The 27545-nt window shown below is 43.9% G+C and overlaps 1 protein-coding gene across 1 annotated transcript in view; it reads left to right on the top strand.

Moving 5' to 3' along the window:
* The window catches only part of LOC115476702 (breast carcinoma-amplified sequence 1-like), a 114694-nt gene that overhangs the window by 56664 nt on the left and 30485 nt on the right, over positions 1-27545 (top strand). The window contains exons 4-5 of the mRNA XM_030213233.1: positions 9103-9683; positions 26422-26583. Of these exons, the coding sequence (XP_030069093.1) occupies positions 9103-9683; positions 26422-26583 (743 nt within the window). The remainder of the gene's footprint in view (positions 1-9102; positions 9684-26421; positions 26584-27545) is intronic.

Consider the following 27545-nt stretch of genomic DNA (forward strand, 5'->3'; position numbering starts at 1 on the left):
TAGTAGTTCAAGGTGAGTTACATTCAGGTACTCTGGATATTTCTCTGCCCCAGGAGGGCTCACAATCTAAGTTTGTACCTGAGGCAATGGAGGGTTAAGTGACTTGCCCAAGATCACAAGGAGCAGCAGTGGGATTTGAACCAGCCACCTCTGGATTGCAAGACCAGTGCTCTAACCACTAGACCATGCCTCCACTCCTTGCCTAAAATCTGTGTCCTGCTACTAGTGGAGCAGGGCACAGATTTTAGGTGCAAACGCTTACACCAGTCATCAAGTTGGTGTATATGATCACAACTAGACTGTTGAAAAAATGTGCATAAATTCTAATATGCCCTCTGCCTTTGCTCTGCCCAGACTTCACCCACATGTACATTCACCTTCAAACTATGCACTATATTATAGAAATCCACATATGTGCATACATACGTGCATATATGCAGGTATTCCGGTTATCTACTTGTGATCCTGACACCTAAAGTTTGGCACCTTCCCTATAGAATTACCCCCTGAATGATTTTAGCACATGCTAAAACACAAAAAATGACACAAAATAAAGTGTTTTGCCATGCAGATACTCATATTAATTTGTTAATCAGCCAAAATAAATATACCTTTCAATCTTGTGGGATGGAAGGAAAAAAAATTGTGCATGCATTTTTTCTAAATATATTTATTTAGTTGCGTTTAATTTCCTGCTGGATTGTAAATGCCAGAGGCGTGTTACAAAACTCAAAAGGTTTCAGTGCTTTGTGCTTCAGTGCTCTTGCATGTTTCGGTATCAAATACCAGCAACAGTCGGAGGACCCTGAGTACAGAGATCATCAGAACTTATGCCTTCAGATATTTTTAGAGATGTAGGAATATCTTCAAAATAGGTTTATCAGTCAGATCAATCAACCAACCAACCAACCAACCAACCAGAGAGAACCTTCAAAGATTTCATGAAAGATCTGCAGTACTCTTTTTGAAGACATAAATATGACTTGCTCAAAGCAGTGGCTTACCAAGGAGGGGGGCAGTGGGGGCGGTCCGCCCCGGGTGCATGCTGCTGGGGGGGTGCCGCGCGCCTGTCGGCTCTTCGTTTTCATGCTCCCTCTGCCCCAGAATAGGTTACTTCCTGTTCCGGGGCAGAGGGAGCATAAAAACGAAGAGCCGGTAGGCGCGCGGCACCCCCCCAGCGGCTTGCACCCGGAGGGGGGTTCACCGGGGGATCAGGGTTTTTTTTGCCGGGGGGGCGTCGCGCTGTTCCAGGGGGGCGCTGCACCCGGGGGGCGGGGCGCATGGGCGATCTGCCCCGGGTGTCAGCCCCCGTAGGAATGCCACTGGCTCAAAGGTTCTTTGGGATGTCTAGATAACTCTGGATTGGAACATGGGGAATGATAAATCCACTCTGGAGGTGAAATTTTTTGACTAGCTTTCAAAAATTCCCTAGATCCCCCCAATAAGGTTGTAGGTGATACTTTTTAAAATTAGAAGAGGGGTTCACAACGCAGTACTCAAGGCACATCCAGCCAGTCAGGTTTTTAAGTTATTCACAATGAATATGCATGAGACAATGCATGCATGATTATCTCATGCATATTCATTGTGGATATCCTGAAAACCCAACTGACTGGGTGTGGTCTGAGGTCTGGGTTGAGAACCACTGTATTAGATTAACGTAATATCTGTGACTAGCTTTCGAGAGTTAACCTGACCTAATGTGAGGGATAAACACAACAGGAAGGACTCTTTCCCTCATGTGCCTTGACAATGCAAGTCCATATGTCAATAATTCTGTATAACCTGTGGGTGTTACCCATGTATTGGAATGACTAAAGTTATTTGGTTTGGCTTATCATAGAGCTGTTTTCACATTCCGTCTACTCCAAAGTAAACAGAGCAGCCACTTAAGAAAGTAGAAATAATTTCCTCTGTATTTGTAATAATTTTGACTGGGGGCTTTGTAGACGATATCCTAAAAGATTCATGGTGAACTGGCAAACCAAGATGTCTCAGCCATGATGCAATGTTATTATGAATGCAGGGACTCAAGATTCTGAATTATATTTCTGAATGTGATACAATGTAATATTACAAGTAGGAGTTTCTTAACACACCCCAGTGCTCAAGGGCGTATTGATAAATAAGCTCTGCTAAACTCTAGTCAAATATAACTGGCTATAACTTTTGGGTGGTGCCCTGTAGAAAACTCACCCATGAGTCAGAAACAGATTTTCATGTCTTCACTAGGGAATCTGAATGATGGGATCTTGGTGTAATGCCATGGGTTGGTATGAAACTACTATATCCAGCTGGGGGGGGGGGGCAGGGGGAACTAATGCACCAGTAAAGGTTAGATTAGCTAGGCTTATCGGCAAATTTGGCATTAGCTGATATGCACATTTCCCGCATATATGGTACAATTGAGGTTTGAGTTGGGCCCATTGGTTGATTAATCCCAAATGGACAATGAACAGTCCTAAATCGAGAGCTATTTTCCTAGAAATTTTGTTTCTGAACATTTCAATGTAAGAGTCATCAGAGAGAGAGCGAGAGAGGGGAAGAGAAGAGCACACATCATCTTTGTTTTGGCCAGTTTTAGCCTGATTCATATATTTTTGGAGCCATGTGACAACTACCATTATAGATCATAAAGAATCAAATTAGCAAATTATGTATGCATAAAAGATTTGGATGGCTCTGAAGAAACTACAGTCTATTTAACAAGGATCTATTCCATGACTGCCCCATGGTGAAGCCTCATTACGGGAAAGGCACTCCCATGAACAGTGCATTTTTTTCTAGTGAAAAAGGTGCCGGTACTCAAATGCCAGGCCACCCTTCAGGGTGGGGTGATCACTGCGGGACCCCCCCCCCCCCCACACACACACACACACTAACCAGGCTCCCTGCAACCAGTCACAGAATCTATGACAAGGCAGAATTGGTGTGTAGAGCCTGAGCTCTTTCATTAAAACTTGGGTTCCATGGGTCAATTTTAGCAGACAATGGAAAAGGTGGCGGTACTCAGTACCCCCAAGTACTGCCTCAAAAAAAGTCCTGCCTATGAATCACTTTGACACAGTTTTGCATACAGGGACTTATAAATAACCTATGTGCCCTTGGTATGGGCCTTAAACTGAGTGACTGGTCAGAAAATGATTGAGTAGGAGACAAGAAAAGGTAGAGATAGGGATCCCTCCTTAACATTTTTTAAGGCAATAGACTGTGAGGATGGGTATGTCTCTTTGTAGATGATAGCGAAATCTGCAAGAGAAGACACTGTGAAAATTGCGGATAACATGAGAAGGGATCTAGCAAAGCTTAAGGAATGATCTAATGTAGGACAACTAAGATTTAATGCTAGAAAATACAGTGTCATGTATTTGAGCTGCAAAATCCCATGAGAGTGGTACTGTGTATAGTTCTGAAGACCACACCTTCCAAAGGATATAAGGATACATTTGTTCAATTGACATTTATTTATTCTCAGCACTTGATAGACCACAAGTGATCCCAACTCTACAGTTTACAATTTCTATTATAGGGTACTTTGCACTGTCCCTAATGGGCTCACAATCTAAGTATATATTGTACCTGGGGCAATGCAGGGCTAAGTGACTCTTGCCCAGGGTCACGTGGAGTTGCAGAGGGAATTGAACCTGGTTCTGCAGGATCTCAACTCACTGCTGACTGTCAGGCATCAGTGGGAATTGAACCCAGTTCCCCAAGTCTGCAACCTGCTACACTAACCATTAGGCTACTCCTCCACTCCTTGAGTTTCAAAACAAATGTATTTGTCACTGTCACTAAGGGTAATTTTATAACTGCTCTTCCTTTAGTCCAGGGGTTCTCAACCCAGCCCTTGGGACACATCAAACCAGTCTGGTTTTCTAGATATCCACAATGAATATGCATGAGATAAATTTGCATGTACTGCCTCCATTGTATGCAAATTTGTCTCATATATATTTAATGTGGATATCTTGAAAACCTGACTGCCTAGGTGTGTCTCTGACACTGGGTTGAGAACCCCTGCTTTAGGCAATAACAGAGCAGCACAGGAGTATAACACAGCAACAAGAAAAGAGGGGGACACAAAAAAAAATAAAGAGTAAACAGTAATGATATCAAAGACACTTACAGGAGAGACAGGGAACAAAAAGGACTTGCTGAAATCAGTGGATCTCAAAAGCCGTCAACTCACCCAACTACAGATTGAAAGCTTTCTCAAACATGTAGGTTTTCAAGGAAGATCTGAATCTTTGCTAAGAAGGGAGAGAATTCCATAGAGAGGTTAAAAAAAGGCCTGTTTCTGACACAAATGAAACGGTCGCTAGCAAGGTTTTCCTCGGAGTGTGTATGTTTGAAAGAGTGTGTGTGAGAGTGACTGTGTGAGAGAGAGAGAGAGAGAGAGAGTGAATGTGCGAGTGTGTGTGTGTGACAGAGAGAGAGTGAGACTGGGTGCGAGTGTGTCTGTGAGAGAGAGAGAGAGAGTGTGTATGTGTGTGTGAGCATGAGAGTGTGTGCCAGTTCCGGGGCCCCCCCTTCCCTCCTGCCCTCTGAGTTCCAGGGTCGTCCCCCCCCCTCCCTCCCTCCCTCCGAGTTCCAGGGTTGTTGCCCCCTCCCTCCCTCCGAGTTCCAGGGTCGTCCCCTCCCTCCCTCCCTGCCTCCGAGTTCCAGGGTTGTCCCCTCCCTGCCTCCCTCCGAGTTTCAGGGTCCCCTCCCTCCCCTGCATTATGCTGTCTCCCCTGCATTCATCCATATGCAGGCAACGTCCTCTGTGCCCTGCCCCCTCCATCCATCCATGTGCAGCATCTCTCCCCTGCCCCCTCCACCTCCCTCCGAGTTCCAGGCCCCCCTTCCCCCTCCGAGTTCCAGTGTCCCCCTCCCTCCCTCCCTCCCATTTCCAGGGTCCCCCCTCCCTCCCAGTTCCAGGGTCCCATGGAACTGGGAGGGAGGGGGGACGGAGAACGTTGGAGGAGTGACATCAGCAGGTGGTTACAATCCCAGTGTCACACATTGGAACGTTGGAGAAGAACGTTGGAGGAGTGATGTCAGCAGGTGGTTACGATCCCAGTGAGACACATTGGAATGTTGGAGGAGCAAATTATTATATTAGATGACAATATTCTGGGCATTTACATGTGTTCTTGCTACCTAAATCTTGGCACCTTCTCTATAGAATTATTCTCTGTATGCATGATTTATTTATTTATTTGGATTTATTTCCCGCCTTTTTGAAGGAATTCACTCAAGGTGGGGTACAATATGAATAAATCAAATATAAGCAATAGATAATTTCAGCAGTAAAAATATTCAATACAACATATGGCATAGTATACTACTTAGAATATCAACGTAATACGTAACAAAACATTTCAATAGACAGTGTAGGGTATAAGCAAAGATGGAACATATGGATAGGTAAGAGAGTAAGAGGAGTTAGGAAATACTACTACTACTACTTAACATTTCTAAAGCGCTACTAGGGTTACGCAGCGCTGTACAATTTAACATAGAGGGACGGTCCCTGCTCAAAGAGCTTACAATCTAAGAGACAAGTGAAAGGTCAGTCCGATGGGGCAGTCAAATTGGGGCAGTCTGGATTTACTGAACGGTAAGAGTTAGGTGCCGAATGTAGCATTGAAGAGGTGGGTTTTAAGCAAAGACTTGAAGATGGGCAGAGAGGGGGCTTGGCGTAAAATAGGGGACTATTTAAAGAAATTTGCACATAAGGTCTGAAAGGTGATTAAATATTATCTCAGCTTGGGTAGGAGTGGATAAACATGTCCTGTTGCAGTATGTGCAGCCCATATCACTCCTTGTGTGTGTATGTGAGACTAAGAGGTTAGTTACTTCTTCCATTAAATGCCTGGTTGAAGAGCCAAGCTTTCACCTGTTTCCTGAAGTGGAGATATTCGTGTGTTAAGCAAAGCCTTTCAGGAAGTTCATTCCAGAGTGTGGGGGCTACTCTGAAGAAGGCTTGCTTGTGGGTATCACATCATATAATGTCTTTTGGAGAGGGTGTGGTTAGGGATACTCCTTGGGAGGACCTTAGTGTCCTTGAAGGTGTGTAGAGGGTGATCCTAATCTTCAAGTACTTAGAGACATTTCCTTTAAAGGTCTTGAAGATCAGATATAGAGTTTTAAATGTAGCCCTGTATTGTACTGGTAGCCAGTGAAAATTTTGCAAAAATGGTGTGATGTGGTCATGTCGCTTGCAACCTTCTATTGTCTTGCTGCAGCATTCTGAATCAAAAATGTATGCACCTACATTTCTTTCTTTTCTGTCCCTCTCCGGTTTTTGTTTGTTGTAGTTTCTTTCCTGTTTGGTTTTAATTGTTATTTTTATGACTTGTAAACTGCTTTGTTTATTTTAAAGGCAGTAGATCAAGCTTTAATAAACTAAACTAAACAATTTGCATAGACAAACTATTTTAGCAGCCCAAATGAACAAAATATGTGCAAATGAATGCATGTCTGTATTAACTGATAGCATGCCACGTGAAGCACAAAATGGCAATGTTGTTGCAGAACACATACAATGGAGAGGGTCAGGGTACATAGCAAAAGCAGTCCAGAAAAAAGCACAAAGGGTGCTCAAGAATGGAATCAGTGCACTTTATTAATAACCCGACACGGGCCATGTTTCAGCGTGAACAAACGACTGCCTCAGGGGTCAATACAACCAAGCAACATTCAGGGGCCCTTTTACTAAGACACGTACAACATTCAGTCAAATCAGAACTGCCGCCCAGCTACCGCATGCCCCTGGTGGTAATTCTAATTTCTACGCACGTCCAAAATGCACAGCAGCAAATAATTTCTATTTTTCTACCATGTAGCGGTAACCGGCAGTGTATGCGCACTGACGATTACCACCTGGTTAACGTGTGAGACCTTAGCGCTAAGTCAATGGGTGGCGGTAAGGTCTCAGGCCCAAAATGGACGCGCGTTGATTTTTATTTTGCCACACGTCAATTTTCGGCATTTTTTGCAGGCGCGTTGAAAAATGGACCTGCATGCGTCCAATACACGCATCTACACCAGCGCAGGCCATTTTTCAGCACACCTTAGTAAAAGGGCCCTTCAGTGAATGGGTTGTTGCACAATGAAAGTCTGCTGTTATAAGAGTAAAAACATAAATCATGGAAATGGACTGCGAATGCTCATAAAACATCAACGCAATAAGAGCAGTGACCATGTAGAAAAATATCATGATGACCAGACAAATAAATCCATAAGGTGAAAGGTGTTGCAGAACACATGAAAGAATGAAGCAGAACAGGTTCTGTTAGAGACATACACTTATTAATCTGAACAAATGTGTGTGGATAGAAAGTGCCCCCACCCAAACCTAGCTCAGATTTGGCATTGAAACATTTGATCACAGGACAGTGTTTCCTTGGCCAGTAGATCTCAGGTGTGTCCCTGGCCACCCAGTCAGTCTGGTTTTCAGAATATTTACAATGAGGTCAGTACTCAAAAGATCTGTCCAGATGCATATGGGAAGTTTCCTAAACAAATCTTCAGGGTTTCTATAACTCCTTCTCTGAGCAGGTACAGAAGACATTTCCAGGTTAAAGTTAAATTTTATTTGGATACTACTGACATTTACTGCTGACTGGATACAGTTAGGTGGATAAGTTTGGGCAGGGGAAAAAAACGAACTAAAGATATCCAGATGCTCCATCTCTGGCCGTCTTCAAATCTAAGCTAAAAGCCCACCTTTTTGATGCTGCTTTTAACTCCTAACCCTTATTCACTTGTTCAGAACCCTTATTTTATCTTCCTCACTTTTAATATTCCCTTATCTCTTATTTGTCCTGTTTGTCTGTCCTAAATAGATTGTAAGCTCTGTCGAGCAGGGACTGTCTCTTCATGTTCAAGTGTACAGCGCTGCGTATGTCTAGTAGCACTATAGAAATGATAAGTAGTAGTAGTAGTAATATGTTTATCCAGATGTACTCAGCTGTAGATTATCTAGATAAATTCTGGTACATATCCCGATAAAGCTATCTGGAAATATAGATATATTTCTTTACACTTCTTTTAATAGGTATGTTTAATTCTCCTTCTTATTACTGGAGTAGTTGACCAAGAGGTAGCTGAACTGGAAAGATAGATCAGCAGAGTCCTGAGCTATTAAACTATTTCATAGGACTATTCGTACGGTGGACATGTACATATTTTTAAAGTTACTACCATAAGTTTTTTTAGGTTGATACTTTCTAGAATAATCTTACTGTGTTATCGCAGTGAGTATCTGACCTTCATACTACTACTACTACTATTACTACTTAACATTTCTAGAGCGCTACTAGGGTTACGCAGCGCTGTACAGATCAACAAAGAAGGACGGTCCCTGCTCAGAGGAGCTTACAATCTAAAGGACGAAATGTCAAGTTGATGCAGTCTAGATTTCTTGAGTAGAGGTGTGGTGGTTAGGTGCCGAAGGCGACATTGAAGAGGTGGGCTTTGAGCAATGATTCATGTAAGGTATATCATACAACGCAAGGAAACTCTTGCAGAGACACAAAGTCCAGGTGGGTTTCATCACCCAATTAAAGCTGAGAGAATATACACAATGCAAAGGTCATTGTCAAGGTACCTCATGCATATTATCTCATAGCCTTATTGATTTCATAAATACCTATGGCTGTTTTTTTTTTAATTTGACTAAAGAGAATTTAATAAAATCTATGCATTCGGCAATAACCCGGAAAGGTCTATGGTTATCTTGCATCTGGTTTGTTGCAAAATATCCTCTCAGCTCAGTTTACACTGAATTTTGGCCCTTGTTAAGGAATTTCTGCTAATTAGATTCCTTGTATCTTATAAAAATTTGAATTTCAAATTGGAAAGTGTGGAGATGGGTGGGGGGATTTCTTTAATGCATAAATTGAAGGACATCCATCTAGTTATTAGACCGTCAACAAGTAAAGCTTGGCAACAAATTTGTATTGCATAACAGTGGTACTATATGTCTTTCTTTTCACCATTTACTTTTTCCTCTTTTTCTAATTCTGCTAATTTATTAGATACAATAACTGCAAGATCTTTATTTTACCAATAAAATGATATTCTTTTTGTGCCATTTCTTTTTTCCCCTCACAGTTGACACAAATGCAAATATTAAGCAGAATAATGTAGACCCTTCTTCCCAGAAGACAATGGAGATCATGTCTGTTTCTGAGGAAAACGAAAAGAGTCCTGGGAATGAAGCCAAGCCAGCAACGCCAGCAACTAAATCATTTTTCAGAATAATGCTCTCTCGGCCCGCACCAGGCCGTACCAAAGAGCCAACCGGAGATTCTGCAGCTGGAACAGAGAAGTCTGATGGAAACTCAGCAAAGCTTCTGGTGAACAATGCTCCAAGTGAGAGCCTGAAGTCTCCTGAGACAGCTGTGCTGAACGAGAGCTCAGATAAAGGCCCAAACCAGGCCCTTAATTCTACAGCACTCAACGTAGGTCAGCCAAATGTAACAGAGCCAGAGCCACCTCAGCCAGAAGACACCGCATCGAAACCCAAAGAGATTAGCCTGTTTGATAAACTGTTCAAGCCAGAAAGGGCAAGGGAAAACACAAAGGCACAACCCAACCTTTCACAAGAAATTAACACTGCTCCAAAGCAGGATCCAAACCTCACAGTGCAAGATGTCTCAGGTCTGCAGCAGAACAGTGTTCTTCCGGAACAGGCAAGTATTCAAAAAGAAATATTACCTTTGTGCTTGACACTTTCTGGAATATTAATAGCAGAGGATAACAGCTCTTAATGTATTACATCAAAATGGCAATTGATATCTTGACATGGCTTGAAGACTTGAATCTTACACAACAAATGAGCCCTGACGCAGTTATGTGTCTCTCTGATGATTTAGTGGAACAGGCCCTCAAAGGAGCAATCCCAGTTATAATATCAGGAGGCAGGCTATATCTTACTTCTGAAGAAGTTCACTGCTGTGTTCTCATCAAGGTTTAGGCGTAAGAGCGGTAGATAGGATTAGGGAGTCAAAAGATAAAATCATATGTCAAGTGGGCAAAATATATTGAGACATGGATAAATGGTTTCCTTGATGCTGGTTAAGGTTCAGAGAGGAAAGATAACAAGCATGCACAGCATTTGCAAAAATATGCACCCCTCTCAACCTGACACAAAGGGGCTCATTTTCAAAGCACTTAGACTTACAGTGTTCCATAATTTGTAAGTCTCTGCTTTGAAAATACACCTCAAAATGGCGGTGGGTGCTTTTAGTTTGGGTACTTTACAAGCATGTGACCTATTGAAGATTCCTTCTGTTAATTTTTAAGTACATTGCTGTCATTATTACCTTGCTCCTTACAGTAAATTTTCAAAAAGAATTTAAAAAATTAGGTGCTTCTTAGAATTTGTGAGGGAAAGGTATCCTCAGAGTGTCTCACACTGCATTCATTAGATAGAATTGCTAATTTTTTTTTAACTCAAATAGTGCCATTCACTCGCTGCTGTACCTGGAAAAACTGAGAAAGCCTTCCATCACTAAACCAGTAGGCAGCACAGTAACCAGTTCAAGTGATTTGGATAATAGGGGAATGCACACAACACATTTTTGGTTCGTTTTGGGGTCATTTTGGACTATTTTCTTCATTTTCAGGGGGTTTCGTTTTGGTTTGTTTCACACATTTGTTTTAATAAAAGAAAAAATGTAACATTCATTAGAACATTTTAAACACATGTTCATCAACTTACATGTGTTATTTCTAGGTTAACACATTAAACCAAATTTAGCGTGCACTAAATTTTTTAAGGCATGCTAGTGAACTGAATGGGTGCTGATGAATGAAAAGCCATAGCAGATTTGTGATCTGATAAACTTGAAGGGCAAAATTATATATGGTGCTCAAAACTTCACGGAGAAATTTAGATGTGTGCCCAGTTTCTACGTGTATGTTATTAGAATAATGAGCCAATCAGCACCGAGAATCTGAAAAGGAGGTGTGGCTATGGGAGGAGAATGGGCAGGTCAGAGGCATTTACTAAAGACATATGCGGTATTATAGAATTCGGAGGATCCACCATGTCTAAGGGGCCCTTTTATTAAGCCGCGTAGGTGTGTCTGTGCATCCTGTCAATTTTAAACTACCACCCAGCTACCACATGGCCCAGGCTGTAATTTCAATTTTTACATGCATCTGCTATGCACGCCGGAAAATTTTCCTGCGTGTGGCGCTAACCGGGTGATAATTGGCATAGTATGCACGCTGACGATTACCGCCTGGTTAAAATGTGAGACCTTACTGCTAAGTCAATGGGTGGCAGTAAGATCTCAGGCCCAAAATAGACACGTGCCAATTTTCATTTTGCCGCACATCCATTTTTGGCCAAAAAAAAGGGCCTTTTTTGCAGGTGCGCTGAAAAATGGACCTGTGCGCATCTATTACACATGCTTACACCAGTGCAGGCCATTTTTTGGTACATCTTAGTAAAAGGACCCAGAGGCATAGCTACGTGGGGCCCTGGGGGCCTGGGCCCCCGTACATTTTGCCCTGGACCCCCCTGCCGACGACCATCTCAACCCCCCTCCCGTCGTCAACCCGCTGTCGCCGTCTGCTACCTTTGCTGGCGGGGGACCCCCAACCCCCGCCAGCCGAGGTGCTCGTCTTCCTTCGTTCTGTTTCTGAGTCTGACGTCCTGCACGTACAACATGCAGGACGTCAGACTCAGAAACAGAACGAAGGAAGAAGAGGACCTCAGCTGGCGGGGATTGGGGTCCCCAGCCAGCAAAGGTAGGCGACGGCGGGGGAGTGTTGGCTGCGGGAGGGGGGGTCGAAAGGGTCATCGGCAGGGGGGTCAAAGTTATTGGTGGTGGTGGCAGCAGCGGGGGGGGGGGGGGTCGGCAATGGCAGGGGGGTCAGCGGTGGGGGGGGGGCTAAAATGTGCCCCCTCACCTCAGGCTCCGGACCCCCCTCCCGCCAAAGTCTGGCTACGCCCCTGAAAGGACCCCTCAATTAGCTGTGGATCCTGGCAGTACGAGCTATTTTATAAATGGCATCTAACTCATTTGGGATTGAGAGAGTGTGTTGGCATTACTATACAGACCTGAGTTCTATTTCCCCATGAAAGAACTTTTCAGAGTGAGATGTTTAACCCCTCAGAGTGTGGATCCTCTTCACTCCACTGCTGGATCCCTCAGGTAGTGCCAGAACCAGCATCACAGGCCCTGTACTATGTAACCCTGTGTACTAACTGCAGGAATTCAGAGACAAGAAGCTTACTTTTTCCTTCCTTAGCTACCTTATCTTACGTTTATTTATTTATTTCAGCATTTACATAAGTACATAAGTATTGCCATACTGGGACAGACCGAAGGTCCATCAAAACCAGAATCCTCTTTCCAACAGTGGCCAATTCAAGTCACAAGTTCCTGGCAAGATCCCAAAACAGTACTATACATTTTATGCTGCTTATTCTAGAAATAAGCAGTCATTTTAATAATGGTCTATGGACTTTTCCTTTAGGAAGCCATCCAAACCTTTTTTTTAAACCCTGCTAAGCTAACTGCTTTTACTACATTCTCTGGCAACGAATTCCAGAGTTTAATTACACGTTGAGTGAAGAAAATATTTATCTGATTCGTTTTAAATTTACTACTTTGTAGCCTCATTGCTGCCCCCTAGTCCTAGTATTTTTGGAAAGAGTAAACAAGAGATTCACATCTACTCATTCCATTTCACTCATTATTTTATAGACCTCTATCATATCTCCCCTCAGTCGTCTTTTCTCCAAGCTAAAGAACCCCAGCTACTTCAGCCTTTCTTCATAGGGAAGTCGTCCCATCCCCTCTATCATTTTTGTTGCCCTTCTCTGTACCTTTTCTAATTCCACTCTATCTTTTTTGAGATGCGGTGACCAGAATTGAACACAATATTTGAGGTGTGGTCGAACCATGGAACGATACAAAGGCATTATAACATCCTCATTTTTGTTTTCCATTCCTTTCCTAAAAATAACTAACATTCTATTTTGCTTTCTTAGCCACCGCCGCACACTGAGCAGAGGGTTTCAATGTATCATCAACGACGACACCTAGATCCCTTTCCTGGTCGGTGACTCCTAACATGGAACCTTGCATTATGTAGCTATAATTTAGGTTCGTCTTTCCCACATGCATCATTTTGCTAACATTAAACGTCATCTGCCATTTAGATGCCCAGTCTCCCAGTCTCGTAAGGCCCTCTTGTAATTTTTCACAATCTTCTTGCGATTTAAGAACTTTGAATAACTTTGTTTCATCAGCAAATGTAATTACATCACTAGTTACTCCCATCTCTAGATCATTTATAAATAAAAGTGATAGTGCTCCTGAACGGTAGTTCTGCAATAATCGAAGACATTTGCACGCATAAAAAAAGGATTTTGACCCAGCAATGAGATTTTTGAAAATTACCCAACTTATAAAAGCATAAGGGCAGATAACATATAAATACATGTACAAGCATATGTATATATCAGGGAGATATGCTCTGGGTGGAAGGGAGAACGTTGCAGCAGATCATGCACTTATCCAATACATTTTGATTTCCAAAGTTTTTGAAAAAGTATCTGCAGAAATAGCAGGTGCAAATTTCTGCACGTACATTTACCAAGTCAATTTTCAAACAGAATTCAATATAGCATGCACACTTTAGACCTCCTCCACCTCCCCCTTGCGAGAGCAATTGACAATTGGATTTTTTGAAAACTAGGATTTGATGTCATTTATTTGATATTCTATCCACCTTATAATTGAAAGAGAAAAACGCCTGGATTTCGACCCAAATCGGGAGATAGACGTTTATCTCACAAAAACAAATAAATCGGTATAATGGAAAGCCGATTTTGGACGTTTTCAACTGCACTCCATCGCGGAAGCGTACAAAGTTGACGGGGGCTTGTCGGAGGCGTGGCGAAGGTGGAACTGGGGCGTGGTTATCGGCCGAGGAGAGATGGGCGCCTTTCGCCGATAATGGAAAAAAAGTATGCGTTTGTAGCTAGAATTTAGGGCACTTTTCCTGGACCCTGTTTTTTCACGAATAAGGCCCCCAAAAGTGCCCTAAATGACCAGATTACCACCAGAGGGAATCGGGGATGACCTCCCCTGACTCCCCCAGTGGTCACTAACCCCTTCCCACCACAAAAAAATGATGTTTCACAACTTCTTATTTTCACCCTGAAAAGTCATACCCACCTCCCTGGCAGCAGTATGCAGGTCCCTGGAGCAGCTGTTAGGGGGTGCAGTGGACTTCAGGCAGGTGGACCCAGGCCCATCCCCCCCCTACCTGTTACAATTGTGCTGCTTAATGCTTAGTCGTCCAACCCCCCAAACCCACTGTACCCACATGTAGGTGCCCCCCTTCACCCCTTAGGGCTATAATAATGGTGTAGACTTGTGGGCAGTGGGTTTTGAGGGGGATTTGGGGGGCTCAACACACAAGGGAAGGGTGCTATGCACCTGGGAGCTCTTTTACCTTGTTTTTGGTTTTTGTAAAAGTGCCCCCTAGGGTGCCCGGTTGGTGTCCTTGCATGTGAGGGGGACCAGTGCACTACGACTCCTGGCCCCTCCCACGAACAAATGCCTTGGATTTATTCGTTTTTGAGCTGGGCACTTTCATTTTCCCTTATCACTGAAAAACAAAAACGCCCAGCTCACAAATTGTCGAATAAAACATGGACGTCTATTTTTTTTTTCGAAAATACGGTATGGTCCGCCCCTTCACGGACCCGTTCTCGGAGATAAACGCCCATGGAGATAGACGTTTTCGTTCAATTATGCCCCTCTATGTAATCACAACAGTAGCACAGCAGATTACAATAACTTCATTTAATGTCAATCAAAATAAAATCAAGCATTACCAGAATGACGTTTTGGGCAGAGAGTGCCTTACAAGCATATTTTAGGATTCATGAAAAAGTACCCACACCAATGGCAGCTGCACCTTTGCCTGAGACCATTTTCAAAGGAGAATGTTTTCTTTTTGAAAACTGATGCAAGTCTGAAGATAAAAAGTACCCTCTGACTTTCATAATGTATCCTTTGTTTGAAAACTTACGGGTATACATTTGTGTGATGAGCTATGCATGAAATGAATTCTCTGTGCCAGTCCTGCTACCTCCCCAATATACATAGATACATGTACTGTATGTGTTGGACAGTTTTCAAACGCTCCATTTCTGATTATGAATACTTGTTTTATGTGCAGAAATTCCTTTGAAAATTGTCCCCATAAGGACTTGCAGCACGAACACAGAAATATGGTGAATTACAGCGCAGTGAGAAGATCTCAGTTCATGTTATTTTCTGTTCACTCGCGTCTTACTCAGGAACACAAGAGTTAAAAGCCATGAAAGAAGCACTGGGCAAGACAGAGACGCTTTAAAGGCAGGGCTCTTTCCTTTAAAGTAACACATTTCTGGCTAATATTCAGACGATTTAGCTGCACAGGAAAGCCTCTTGACTGGTTTAAGTGCCACTGGGTTACCCATCCCAGTGGCAGAGTTAACCAGAGACAGCACAGACTTCCACAGCACTGTTTGCCCCGTGCCAGGGTAGTCTGAGGGCAGAGTCGAGGTGGATCTGAGTTATCTGAGCACCACTGAAATTCAGTGCCAGTGCCCACCAGGGGCGTATCTGCGTGGGGCCACAGGGGCCTGGGTCCCCGCAGATTTCGCCCTGGCCCCCCCCCCCACCATCAACCCTCCCCCGCTGCTTACCTTTGCTGGCGGGGGGGCCCCAACCCCCGCCAGCCGAGGTCCGACCCGAAGTCTTCATATTTCATCTTCCTCCGACTCCTCCGTGGCCATGCTGTAAGTAACACTGCTGATTCGTTGAATCCAGTTCGGAGTCTGACGTCGCAGCACGTTGTGTACTGCGAAGTCGGAGTCGGAGGAAGATGAAATATGAAGACTTCGGATCGGACCTCGGCTGGCGGGGGTTGGGGCCCCTCACTAGCAAAGGTAAGCAGCGGGGGAAGGTGACGGCGGGGGGGGCGGGGTTGGAGAGCAGCAGCAGCGGCGGAGGGGGAGGCAAAAATGTGCCCCCCTCTCTCTGGCTCTGGCCCCCCCTACCGCCGGATTCCAGATACGCCCCTGGTGCACACATAACTATCCAGCTGTTTAGGACCACACAACGGCCCGATAATTATTCTGATTCTGGCGCTGAATAACAGCTGGCATCCAGATGACTTTGGCACCCACCCAAGACCTGAATATTCAGGTGCCCATGCCTGAATATGACTTGGCACTGATTAAGTGGGTTTTATTCAACTCATAGTGGTCAGCATTTCTAAAAACTGTGACCACTCTGAGCTGAATATCTACCTCTGAATTTTAAAGAAATAAAAATTCCATTTGAGACAGTATAGGATGTTTGCAGTGTTAAGGGGAGTCAAAACTGGAACAGGTTAGCCAGGCAAGTGGCAGAATCTCTATTAAAAGTGTTTTGTTTTGTTTTTAATAAGAGCAGGATAGACAAATATCTCTCTGGGATGATGTAGCACTGTGGTCCTTCCTGGAGCCAGGAAATGGATAAGGTGCCTTCTTGAAGCTCTTTTCAGCCATCAATTTCTGCAATTCTAGTGCAAAGCCTCTGTTACCATGATCTCTCCAGACTGATAGTTTAAGCTTTATAATGGTCTCCATAACCAAAAGACAGCAATTAAAGAGATGGAGCCCCTCACTCTATTTTCATATGCAGAGTACAAGGCATGCGATGAAGCTACAAAGTAGTAAATTTAATACAAATTGGAGAACATTTTTCTTCACTCAACGCGTAATTAAACTCTGGAATTCGTTGCCAGAAAATGTGGTAAAGGCGGTTAGCTTAGCGGGGTTTAAAAAGGATCTGGCCGGCTTCCTAAATGAAAAATCCATAGACCATTATTAAATTGACTTGGGGAAATACCACTGCTTATTTCTGGGATAAGCAGCATAAAATGTATTGAGTTTTCTGGGATCTTGCCAGATATTTGTGACCAGGATGCTGGGCTTGATGAACCTTTAGTCTGTCCCAGTGTGGAAATACTTATGTACTAAGACTTCAGTGTTTATTCAATGCCTGTCAGTATAGAACTACATTCTAACCTCACATAGTCCCACACAATGAGGAAATTCATGAATTAATAAAGCATTTATTATTGAAACTAAAGGAAAGATAAATGATACGCCTGAAATGTTTCACTGAAGCACAATTCATATTCAATTAAACCATTCTTTCCCCTGCTTCGGTAACGACCTGACCCACACAGAAGGATAAGCATTTGTAAAGAGTGTTTAAACTATTTCTTGAGAAAGCAAGACTTTTTATACATAGACATTCAATATTCCGAGAAAACAAGGGCTGAAAACTGAACCAGGCACCGCCCTCATTTACAGGCAGAGCTGTCTTTCATTCACTTTCTGAAGTAGACTTTATGGTAGACATTCATTAGGGATGTGCAAGCAAAGCATTTTTATATAATTCTTCCTTTTTTGTTCTTTTTATTTGGGTCATTTTAAAAATTAAGCTTATTTTATGATAGATTTTTTTTATAGATTCCATATATAGCGCCAATAAAATTGGCGCAGAAAAAAATGCTATTCTATAAACCATGCTTACAGTTAGGTGCGGTTTATAAAATAGTGCTTATGCCCAGGAATCACACCAAACGTTAGGTGCGGCCATTTGAACCAACTGAAATGTGGTGCAAATGTACACACCTACATTAGGTGTGTATCTCCGTTATTCTATAACAATGTGCATTAATTTTAGGAATGTCCCCATTACACCCATGACCCTCCCATTTCTACACCCCCTTTTTGAGATCACGTGTACGTTTTAAGCGCGGATCCCATGCCTAAATTTATGTGCGTAAATGCCAATTAAATGTAATTAGTGCCATAAAAGCCTGTTATAAAGCAACACCAGTAATTGGGAAGCAAAGCCAGTGCTGGGCAGACTTCTATGGTCTGTGCCCTGATCACAGCTGAATAGATTTGGATGGGTTGGAGTGGAGCTTTTCAGGGGCTTCGATGACAACTTCAGAAGTTTTAGAACATGGACAGTACCAGGCAGACTTCTACGGTCTATGCCCTGAAAATGGCAAGGACAAATCAAGACCAGGTTATACATATAAAGTATCACATCATATCTTATGTAATGAGTTTATCTTGTTGGGCAGACTGGATGGACCGTACAGGTCTTTATCTGCCCTCATCTACTATGTTATTATATTGGCGCTAATTAGCTTGTTATTGCGTGCGCATATTGGACACATGCCCAAATTTGTTCATGCAATTATGGGCAACTTTTATAGAATTAGGGGTTATCGGTGGAGGAGTAGCCTAGTGATTGCAACACTCAGTTAGCAACCAGGGAAGCCAGGGTTCAAATCCCACTGCTCCTGCTTCTTGTGAACTTGGGTAAGTCACTTAATCCTCTTTTGCCTCAAGTACAAATTGAGATTTTCAGCCCTCTAGAAACAGGGAAATGCCTAGACTACCTGTATTAACTTACCCCGAGCTACTACTGAAAAGGTGTGAGCTAAAACCAAATAAATAAATACATTCCCCCCCGATATTCAAAAGCATCAGCTCCTGGCCAGTTAAATGCCCCATAGCCAGCTATCTGGTGATATTCAGCAGGGGCTAGCTGGCTACCTCCCACTGACTATCCTAGGTTAGCAGCTAGCAGATATCCAGTTATATTGGCCAACATAACTGACTATCCACCGATTTTCATCCTCTCTTTAGCGGCTATTTTTGTCCATGTGAATATGTGGGATATCTTTAGCCATTTAGAAGATAACTGGCTCACCTCTGAATATCAACATAGCCGGTTATCTTCTAACCACCCAAAAATAAACCGAATATTCAATGCTGGTCACTGGAAATGGCCTGGCATCGAAACGGTCTACAGATTCAACACTAAAATATAATGACGTTTTCATAGTCTTTTCCAAAACTCTGAGTTTAGTATTGATCATTCCTTGATGGATATTGTGTTTTAGTGTTGAATCTGCAGACCTCCTGACACAGGCCCTAGAGCCGAAACACGGTCCATGTCAGCTCATATCCACTGGATAAAGATCTTCTGCCAACCATCGTTCGCTTTGCTGTGTCTTGTGTATTGACCATTCAATAACATACGGTGAAGAGAGCTAGTGTAGACATCATAGCATTTCATGGTTTTCAAAACAGTGCTGACACCAAAAGCAGGTGAGAGGGATTCCAAGGGTTGTGAACAGACTAAACTATTTTTGGCCTGACATTTATTGGCACTAATTCTGTTTCCAGTGCTAGCTAACTAGGTAAATACCTACTTCCAGGTGTGTGGTGAAAGCCTATTCTATAATGGCATCTGAAGGGGCATAAATCGAACGGGGCCGGCCATCTATAAGGGCGGCCATCTCTAATGATGGCCCCGTTAAGCGGCGTACCCGACTGTATTATCAAAACAAGATGGCCGGCCATCTTTTGTTTCGATAATAAGGTCGGGGTGGCCAAATCTCAACATTTGGGCCGTCCTTAGAGATCGCCGGCGTTAGAGATGGCCGCTATTGGTTTTCACCAATAATGGAAACTAATGGCAGCCATCTCAAACCCGGCCAAATCCAAGGCATTTGGTCGTGGGAGGAGCCAGCATTTGTAGTGCGCTGGTCCCCCTCACATGCCAGGACACCAACCGGGCACCCTAGGGGGCACTGCAGTGGACTTCACAAAATGATCCCAGGTGCATAGCTCCCTTACCTTGGGTGCTGAACCCCCCAAAGCCCCCCCCCCCCAAAAAAAACCCACTCCCCACAACTGTACACCACTACCATAGCCCTTAGGGATGAAGGGGGCACCTACATGTGGGTACAGTGGGGTTTTTTGGGGGGGAGAGGTGTTTGGAGGGCTCCCATTTACGACCACAAGTGTAACAGGTAAGGGGTGATGGGCCTGGGTCCGCCTGCCTGAAGTGCCCTGCACCCACTAAAAACTGCTCTGCATAGTGCTGTCATGGAGCTTGGTATGACATTTGAGGCTGGCAAAAAAATGTTTTCTAATTTTTTTTTGGGTGGGAGGGGGTTGGTGACCACTGGGGGAGTAAGGGGAGATGATCCCCGATTCCCTCCAGTGGTCATCTGGTCAGTTGGGCACCTTTTCAAGGCTTGGTCGTGAACAAAAAGGGACCAAGTAAAGTCGGCCAAATGCTCATCAGGGCCGGCCTTCTTTTTTCCATTATCGGCCGAGGCCGGCCATCTCTTAACCACGCCCCCGTCCCACCTTTGCTACCCTGCTGCCATGCCCCCTTGAACTTTGGCCAGCCCTGCGATGGAAAGCAGTTGAAGCCAGGCTTTCGATTATACCGATTTGGCCGGCTTTAGGAGAAGGCCCGCCATCTCCCGATTTGTGTCGGAAGATGGCTACCCTTCTCCTTTGAAAATAAGCAGGCTGGCCTCCCGGTGATAAGACTCTGGTGAGACCTCATTTAGAAAGAATACTGTATACAGTTCTGGAGACCGCACCTTCAAAAAGATATAAACACCACCTCTCGCGGGAGGGCATTCCAAGCATCCACTACTCTCTGTGTGAAAAAATACTTCCTGACATTTTTCTTGAGTCTGCCCCCCTTCAATCTCATTTCATGTCCTCCATGGCGTAAGTGCACAGGAGATAAGCCTCCTTCAATTGAAATGAAGTTCTGGAATGGGGGGAAGAAGGTGAAAGGGGACACCTGAGGAAATAGTTCTTTAAAGAAAGAATGATGGATGTATGGAATGGACTCCCAATGGAGGTGGTGGAGATGAAAACAGAGGGTGCAAAATGCTCCTAAAAGAACAATTTTCGCAGTGCATAAGTATGAGCCTATTATACACCTATTACAACTACATTGGTAACTGATAGAGGCTAGGTTACAATTTAAAGTAGCTGTTATGATTTTTAAAGCTTTTTATGGGGGTATTCCAATTTATCTGGTTTATTATTTTTCTTTTTTGAATGGAAGGCATTTTACATAAGTACATAAGTATTGCCATACTGGGAGAGACCGAAGATTCATCAAGCCCAGCATCCTGTTTCCAACAGTGGCCATTCCAGGCCGCAAGTACCTGGCAAGCTCCCAAAAACAGTACGATACATTTTATGCTGCTTATCCTAGAAATAAGCAGTGGATTTTCCCCAAGTCCATTTTAATAATGGTCTATGGACTTTTCCTTTAGGAAGCCATCCAAACCTTTTTTAAACCCCGCTAAGCTAACTGCTTTTACTACATTGTCTGGCAACCAATTCCAGAGTTTAATTACACGTTGAGTGAAGAAATATTTTCTCTGATTTGTTTTAAATTTACTACTTTGTAGCTTCATTACATGCCCCCTAGTCCTAGTATTTTTGGAAAGAGTAAACAAACGATTCACATCTACCTGTTCCACTCCACTCATTATTTTATAGACCTCTATCATATCTCACCTCAGCCGTCTTTTCTCTAAGCTGAAGAGCCCTAGCCGCTTCATAGGGAAGTCATCCCATCCCCTTTATCATTTTTGTCGCCCTTTTCTGTACCTTTTCTAATTCCAATAAATCTTTTTTTTTGAGATGTGGTGACCAGAATTGAACACAATATTTGAGGTGCGGTTGCACCATGGAGCAATACAAAGGCATTATAAAGTCCTCATTTTTGTTTTCCATTCTTTTCCTAATAATACCTAACATTCTATTTGCTTTCTTAGCAGCCGCCACACACTGAGCAGAGGGTTTCAACGTATCATCAATGATGACGCCTAGATCCCTTTCCACTAGGAATCTTTACTTGCTAGGCTGGAGGGCCGCCGAGAGACTGGGCCAGGCCTCGGGCAAGTCCGCCCCCAGGGCCCCGTCCCCGCTGCCACCCCCCCCCCCCCCCAAGGTCGTCAATGTCGCCGCCCCCCCTCCGTCCACCACCGGGCCGGGCCCCCCTGAATTCAAATCATAGCGCCTCACCTCGACCTCGCTCTGTGTGAAAGAAGCGCAGCAGCGGCAGTCTGCAGATCGCCTCCCTTCGGGCCTTCTCTCCCTGTGTCCCGCCCTCGTCTGACGTAACTTGGAGGCCTGGGCCCGGGCAATTTTGTCCCACCCCTGCCCCCCCCCCCCCCCATCTCGGCAGCCCTGACTAGGCTTTCCCTCTGTTCAAAATATGAAGGCTTTGCATCCTTTTAATGCTTCTTTATTTTACCAAACAGCAGTGTGCTGGAATTCTTTGCCTTCTTTTCTTAGACAAATGGGAGATAATTATCAATTCAGAAAGTTGTTGAAGACTTCCCTTTTTAGAAAATGTGTTAGAAGTTTTTAATTCATTCTGTTTTAGCCTATTTGGTTGTTATGACCTTTGTCATATGCAGTATTTTAGATTTTTCTGAAGAATTCTTCAGATTTTTATTGTTACCCTCACTGAACTTGTTGGTAGTTGTGGGATATAAGATTACAAAAATATAATGTAATATCTGAATTCAAGAAAGCTTAGGACAAGTACATAGGATCTCTAGGGGAGAGGAAGCAATAGTAGATGACATGGATGAACAGACTGGATAGATCATATGGAGGGGCATAATCGAACGAAAACGTCTATCTCCATGGGCGTTTATCTCCAAGAACGGGTCCGTGAAGGGGCGGACCGAACCATGTTTTTGCAAAAAATAGACATCCATGTTTTATTCGACAATTTGTGAGCTGGGCGTTTTTGTTTTTCAGTGATAATGGAAAATGAAAGCGCCCAGCTCAAAAACGAATAAATCCAAGGCATTTGTTCGTGGGAGGGGCCAGGAGTCGTAGTGCACTGGTCCCCCTCACATGCCAGGACACCAACCGGGCACCCTAGGGGGCACTTTTACAAAAACAAAAAAAAAGGTAAAAGAGCTCCCAGGTGCATAGCACCCTTCCCTTGTGTGTTGAGCCCCCCAAATCCCCCTCAAAACCCACTGCCCACAAGTCTACACCATTACTATAGCTCTAAGGGGTGAAGGGGGGCACCTACATGTGGGTACAGTGGGTTTGGGGGGGTTGGACGACTAAGCATTAAGCAGCACAATTGTAACATGTAGGGGGGGATGGGCCTGGGTCTACCTGCCTGAAGTCCACTGCACCCCCTAACAACTGCTCCAGGGACCTGCATACTGCTGCTAGGGAGGTGGGTATGACATTTGATGATGAAAATAAAAAGTTGTGAAACATCATTTTATTTGTGGTGGGAGGGGGTTAGTGACCACTGGGGGAGTCAGGGGAGGTCACCCCGATTCCCTCCGATGGTCATCTGGTCATTTAGAGCACTTTTTTGGGACCTGTTCGTGTGAAAAAAGGGTCCAACAAAAGTGTCCTAAATGTTCGCTAAAAACGCCTTTATTTTTTCGATTATCGCCCATCTCTCCTCGGCTGATAACCACGCCCCAGTTCCACCTTTGCCACACCTCTGACACGCCCCCATCAACTTTGTCCGCATCCGCGACGGAGTGCAGTTGAAAACGTCCAAAATCGGCTTTCGATTATACCGATTTATTCGTTTTTGTGAGATAAACTATCTCCCGATTTGGGTCGAAATCTAGGCGTTTTTCTCTTTCGATTATAAGGTGGATGGTCTTTTTCTGTCTTCATTTTTCTCTGTTTCTATGTTTCATTATACAATACTAACAGATCCCAGTTCAGGGCACCCAAAATCTAGGTTCCCACATTGACATCGGCCATAGACCTGACAGAACTGTGGATGCCTAAATGTAACAAGGTCATGTGTAACTTACAGTATTCTTACAGTGGCATACATAGGTGGCAGCACTGCCCATGCCCCTTCCATGTGAACACCCTCTTGCAATTACGCACTTTGGGACAGATTCTATATATAGTAACATAGTAGATGACGGCAGAAAAAGACCTGCACGGTCCATCCAGTCTGCCCATCAAGATAAACTCATATGTGCTACTTTTTGTGTATACCCTACTTTGATTTGTACCTGTTCTTTTCAGGGCACAGACCGTGTAAGTCTGCTCAGCATTATCCCCACCTCCCAACCACCAACCCCCGCTTCCCACCACCGGTTCTGGCACAGACCGTATAAGTCTGCCCAGCACCATCCCCACCTCCCAACCACCAGTCCTGCCTCCCACCACCGGTTCTGGCACAGACCGTATAAGTCTTCCCAGCACCATCCCCACCTCCCAACCACCAGTCCCGCCTCCCACCACCGGTTCTGGCACAGACCGTATAAGTCTGCCCAGCACCATCCCCACCTCTCAACCACCATCCCCGCCTCCCGCCACCGGCTCTGCCACCCAATCTCGGCTAAGCTCCTTAGGATCCATTCCTTCTGAACAGGATTCCTTTATGTTTATCCCACGCATGTTTGAATTCCGTTACCGTTTTCATTTCCACCATATATATATGGTGCCTGAAAAATCCATGCAGTAAACATTTCCATTTAAGTGTATTCTATAAGTGGTCATTGGGTAAGGGGGGAGGAGTAGGACCAGTTCAGCATCTGCAACATATAGGGGGGGGGGGGGGGGTTAAGCTCTGACCCATTCCCACCCTAAACTACTGTCATGATATCTCGCAATCAAGACCATTAACAAAGCTGTTTCTCCAAATGTTTTCTTACTGTAAAGGTAAAATATTATTTATTAGATTCGTGTAGGTCTTTATTCTACTGCACAACTTATACATCTACCTGTTTGTTTGTTTTTGATTGCTGCTGCACTTCAATTTCAAATTTCCACACTACCTCAGGCCACTTTTTACTGCAGCTTAGTAAAAGGGCCCCTCAATGAGTAATTACACTCTGGAATTTGTTGCCAGAGACCGTGGTAAAAGTAGTTAGCTTAGTAAGGTTTAAAAAAAAGTTTGGATAATTTCCTAAAAGTCCATAAGCCATTATTAAGATGGACTTGGGAAAACCCACTGCTTAGTTCAAGGATAAGCAGCATAAAAGCTGTTTTACTGTTCTGGGATCCTGCCAGGTATTTGTGACCTGGATTGGCCACTGTTGGAAACAGGATACTGAGCTTGATAGGCCTTCGGTCTGTCCCAGTACGGCAACACTTATGTACTTATGTACTTGGGATTCTGAAAGGAATCTTGCTACTCTTTGGGGTTCTAAATGGAATGTTGCTACACTGAAATTCTGCATGGAATCTTGTTATTCTTTAAAATTCTAGAATCTTGCTACTCTTTAGGGTTCTACATAGAATGTTGCTACTATTTAGGTTTCTGCCAGGTACTTGTGACCTGGATTGGCCACTGTTGGAAACAGAATGTTGGGCTTGATGGACCGTCAGTCTGTCCCAGTATGGCTAGCTTATGTTCTTATGCAGTTTTGTAGCAGACTTAACCTGAGGCACTGTGATTGCCTGTCGCTCTCTGCCCCAGCCCCTACTGGCTAGTTCTATCTTCCAATCCCTGACCCGTTAGCATCCAGTCGGGGTGAGGGGTTACTTCAGCCCCATTATCAAGCCCAGTTTAGTCTGAGGCTTCTCCTATAGGGAGTTAAGGCCAAATTGTTTTCCCAAAACTCTTAAAGGGGTTGCCCCCTTCTACTTGGCAAGTTGTTAAAGTTAGGGCTGGTGTTTGAACCACCACAGTACTTGTGTAACAAATTAAGGGGCCCTTTTACTAAGCCACGTAAGCGTCTACGCGCGCCCAATGCATGCCAAAATGGAGTTACCACCCGACTACCGTGTGGCTCTTCTGGTAATTTCATTTTTGGCGCGTCCGATACATGCGTCTGAAAAATATTTTTTATCTTCGGGCATGCATAACGGACGTGCGCCAAGTGGAATTTGGCGCACATAGGTCATTACCCCCCTGTTACCGCGTGAGTCTTTACCGCTAGGTCAATGGCTGGCGGTAAGGTCTCAGACCCAAAATGGACGCGTGGCAATTTTCATTTTGCTGCATGTCCATTTTTGACAAAAATGTTTTAAAAGACCCTTTTTACAGGCGCGCTAAAAAATGGATCGGTGCGCGCCCAAAACCTACTCCTACACTACCGCAAGCCATTTTTCAGCGCACTTTTGTAAAAGGACCCCTAAGGATGATTTAAAGCCCAGAGGCTTTCTTTTACTATGTAATTAAACGTTGAAAACAACGAGGTCAGCTAAGACTGCCCAAGTGTTATTTTTGAGGACTGTTTTGCAGTCCTAAAGAGAAAGGGGAATTGTTTTCCAAGCAATAATGCAAGTTTAACAGTTGTGCTATGTTCTGCAGCCGAGCGCAAAATGTTACTCCCAGCAAGTGCAAGCACTGAATACATTAATACTGAGAGAGCATGAAAAGCAAAACAATGGTTCGTCAATGCTCGATTGTTCCCCAAACGTAGGCTGAAGTATGGCAGGAATCGGGGGTATGAGACCCAGAGTGATGCAAGTGCACAAGATTAGTTCACATCTGCATTCCACCAAATGAAGTAGACAAATCTGTGAGCGCAGCTCTGCTCCTTTTGCAGAATATAGATGTTGACAGCCAGAGCGTTGTGCAGCTTCAGAGCTCGGCCACTTTCAGCTCCCCATCCGAAGAGGATCTTAAGGAGTCCAGGGCAAAAGAAGAAAACAGCAAAGCTGCAGCCTCTCCGGAAAATAATCCTGTCATGAGTTTCTTTAAAACCCTGGTAAGATTTAATCTGCAGTTTTATTCTCCGCTAGGATGTGCAAGGGGGGTGGGGAGGGAGGGGGGCAACTTTATCTTCTTTTCCAGTGAGGATCCTGGTCCTGTTCTTTACTAAGGCAAATATGGGAATTGCTTTCCCCAGATGGAAAAACTGGAAGATTTTACTTCATGCAAATCTTTGTCTTGAATATTCATTGTGGATATCCTGAAAACCTGACTGCTGGGGTGCCTCCAGGTCCAGGTTTGGAAACCACCTTAGCACATCTGTTTCCATATATTCAAAAGCTCTGATACCTTCCTCTCTGTTCGGGATGTGAGTGGCAAAAAAAAAAAAAAGATATTTGGTTTGTGCTCATTTTAAACGATTTGTTTTTTCATTTTGGGGCATTATTTCATATTCATTTCAGGGATTTGTTTTTTTGAGCATTAGATTTTTTTTCAGCACGTAAATTATTGTGTGTATTCTCATTCATAGGTATACACATATACAAGTGATTTGCATGCACTTTTACATTTTTTTGGCACCCTGACAAACTCAGCGCATGTTCAGGAATGTACACCCCTACTTTCTATATCAAGCATTCTGCTTAGGCAAATGTTTTCATCTGCAATTGAATGTGTTCTTAGGAGAAACATAGTTTCACAGGCATAGATGAAATTGTGCTCTTTGCCCCTTAATAACTTTGTATGGTGAGGTAGGTGTAGATTCTGACAGATTTTGATCCACAACATGCTGAGCTTAGTGTATATTAGTGGAGAAGGGAAGAGAGTCACCACGCACTTTACCTTTCTCTCCTCCTCCACCTGCAAGTAAGTTGTCCTTGATCCTATTTTCCTGCATTCCTGCCTCTTCCTGTTTTTTGCTGTCATTCTTGCTCTCTCTTTCTCAACTTTCTGTCTTTCACCCCTGCACATTCTCTTCCCCCTCTCTTCATTCCTCCTTTTTCACTCTTCTCTCTCTTT

Source organism: Microcaecilia unicolor, chromosome 8 (assembly GCF_901765095.1).
Source record: "Microcaecilia unicolor chromosome 8, aMicUni1.1, whole genome shotgun sequence".
Taxonomy (NCBI): domain Eukaryota; kingdom Metazoa; phylum Chordata; class Amphibia; order Gymnophiona; family Siphonopidae; genus Microcaecilia; species Microcaecilia unicolor.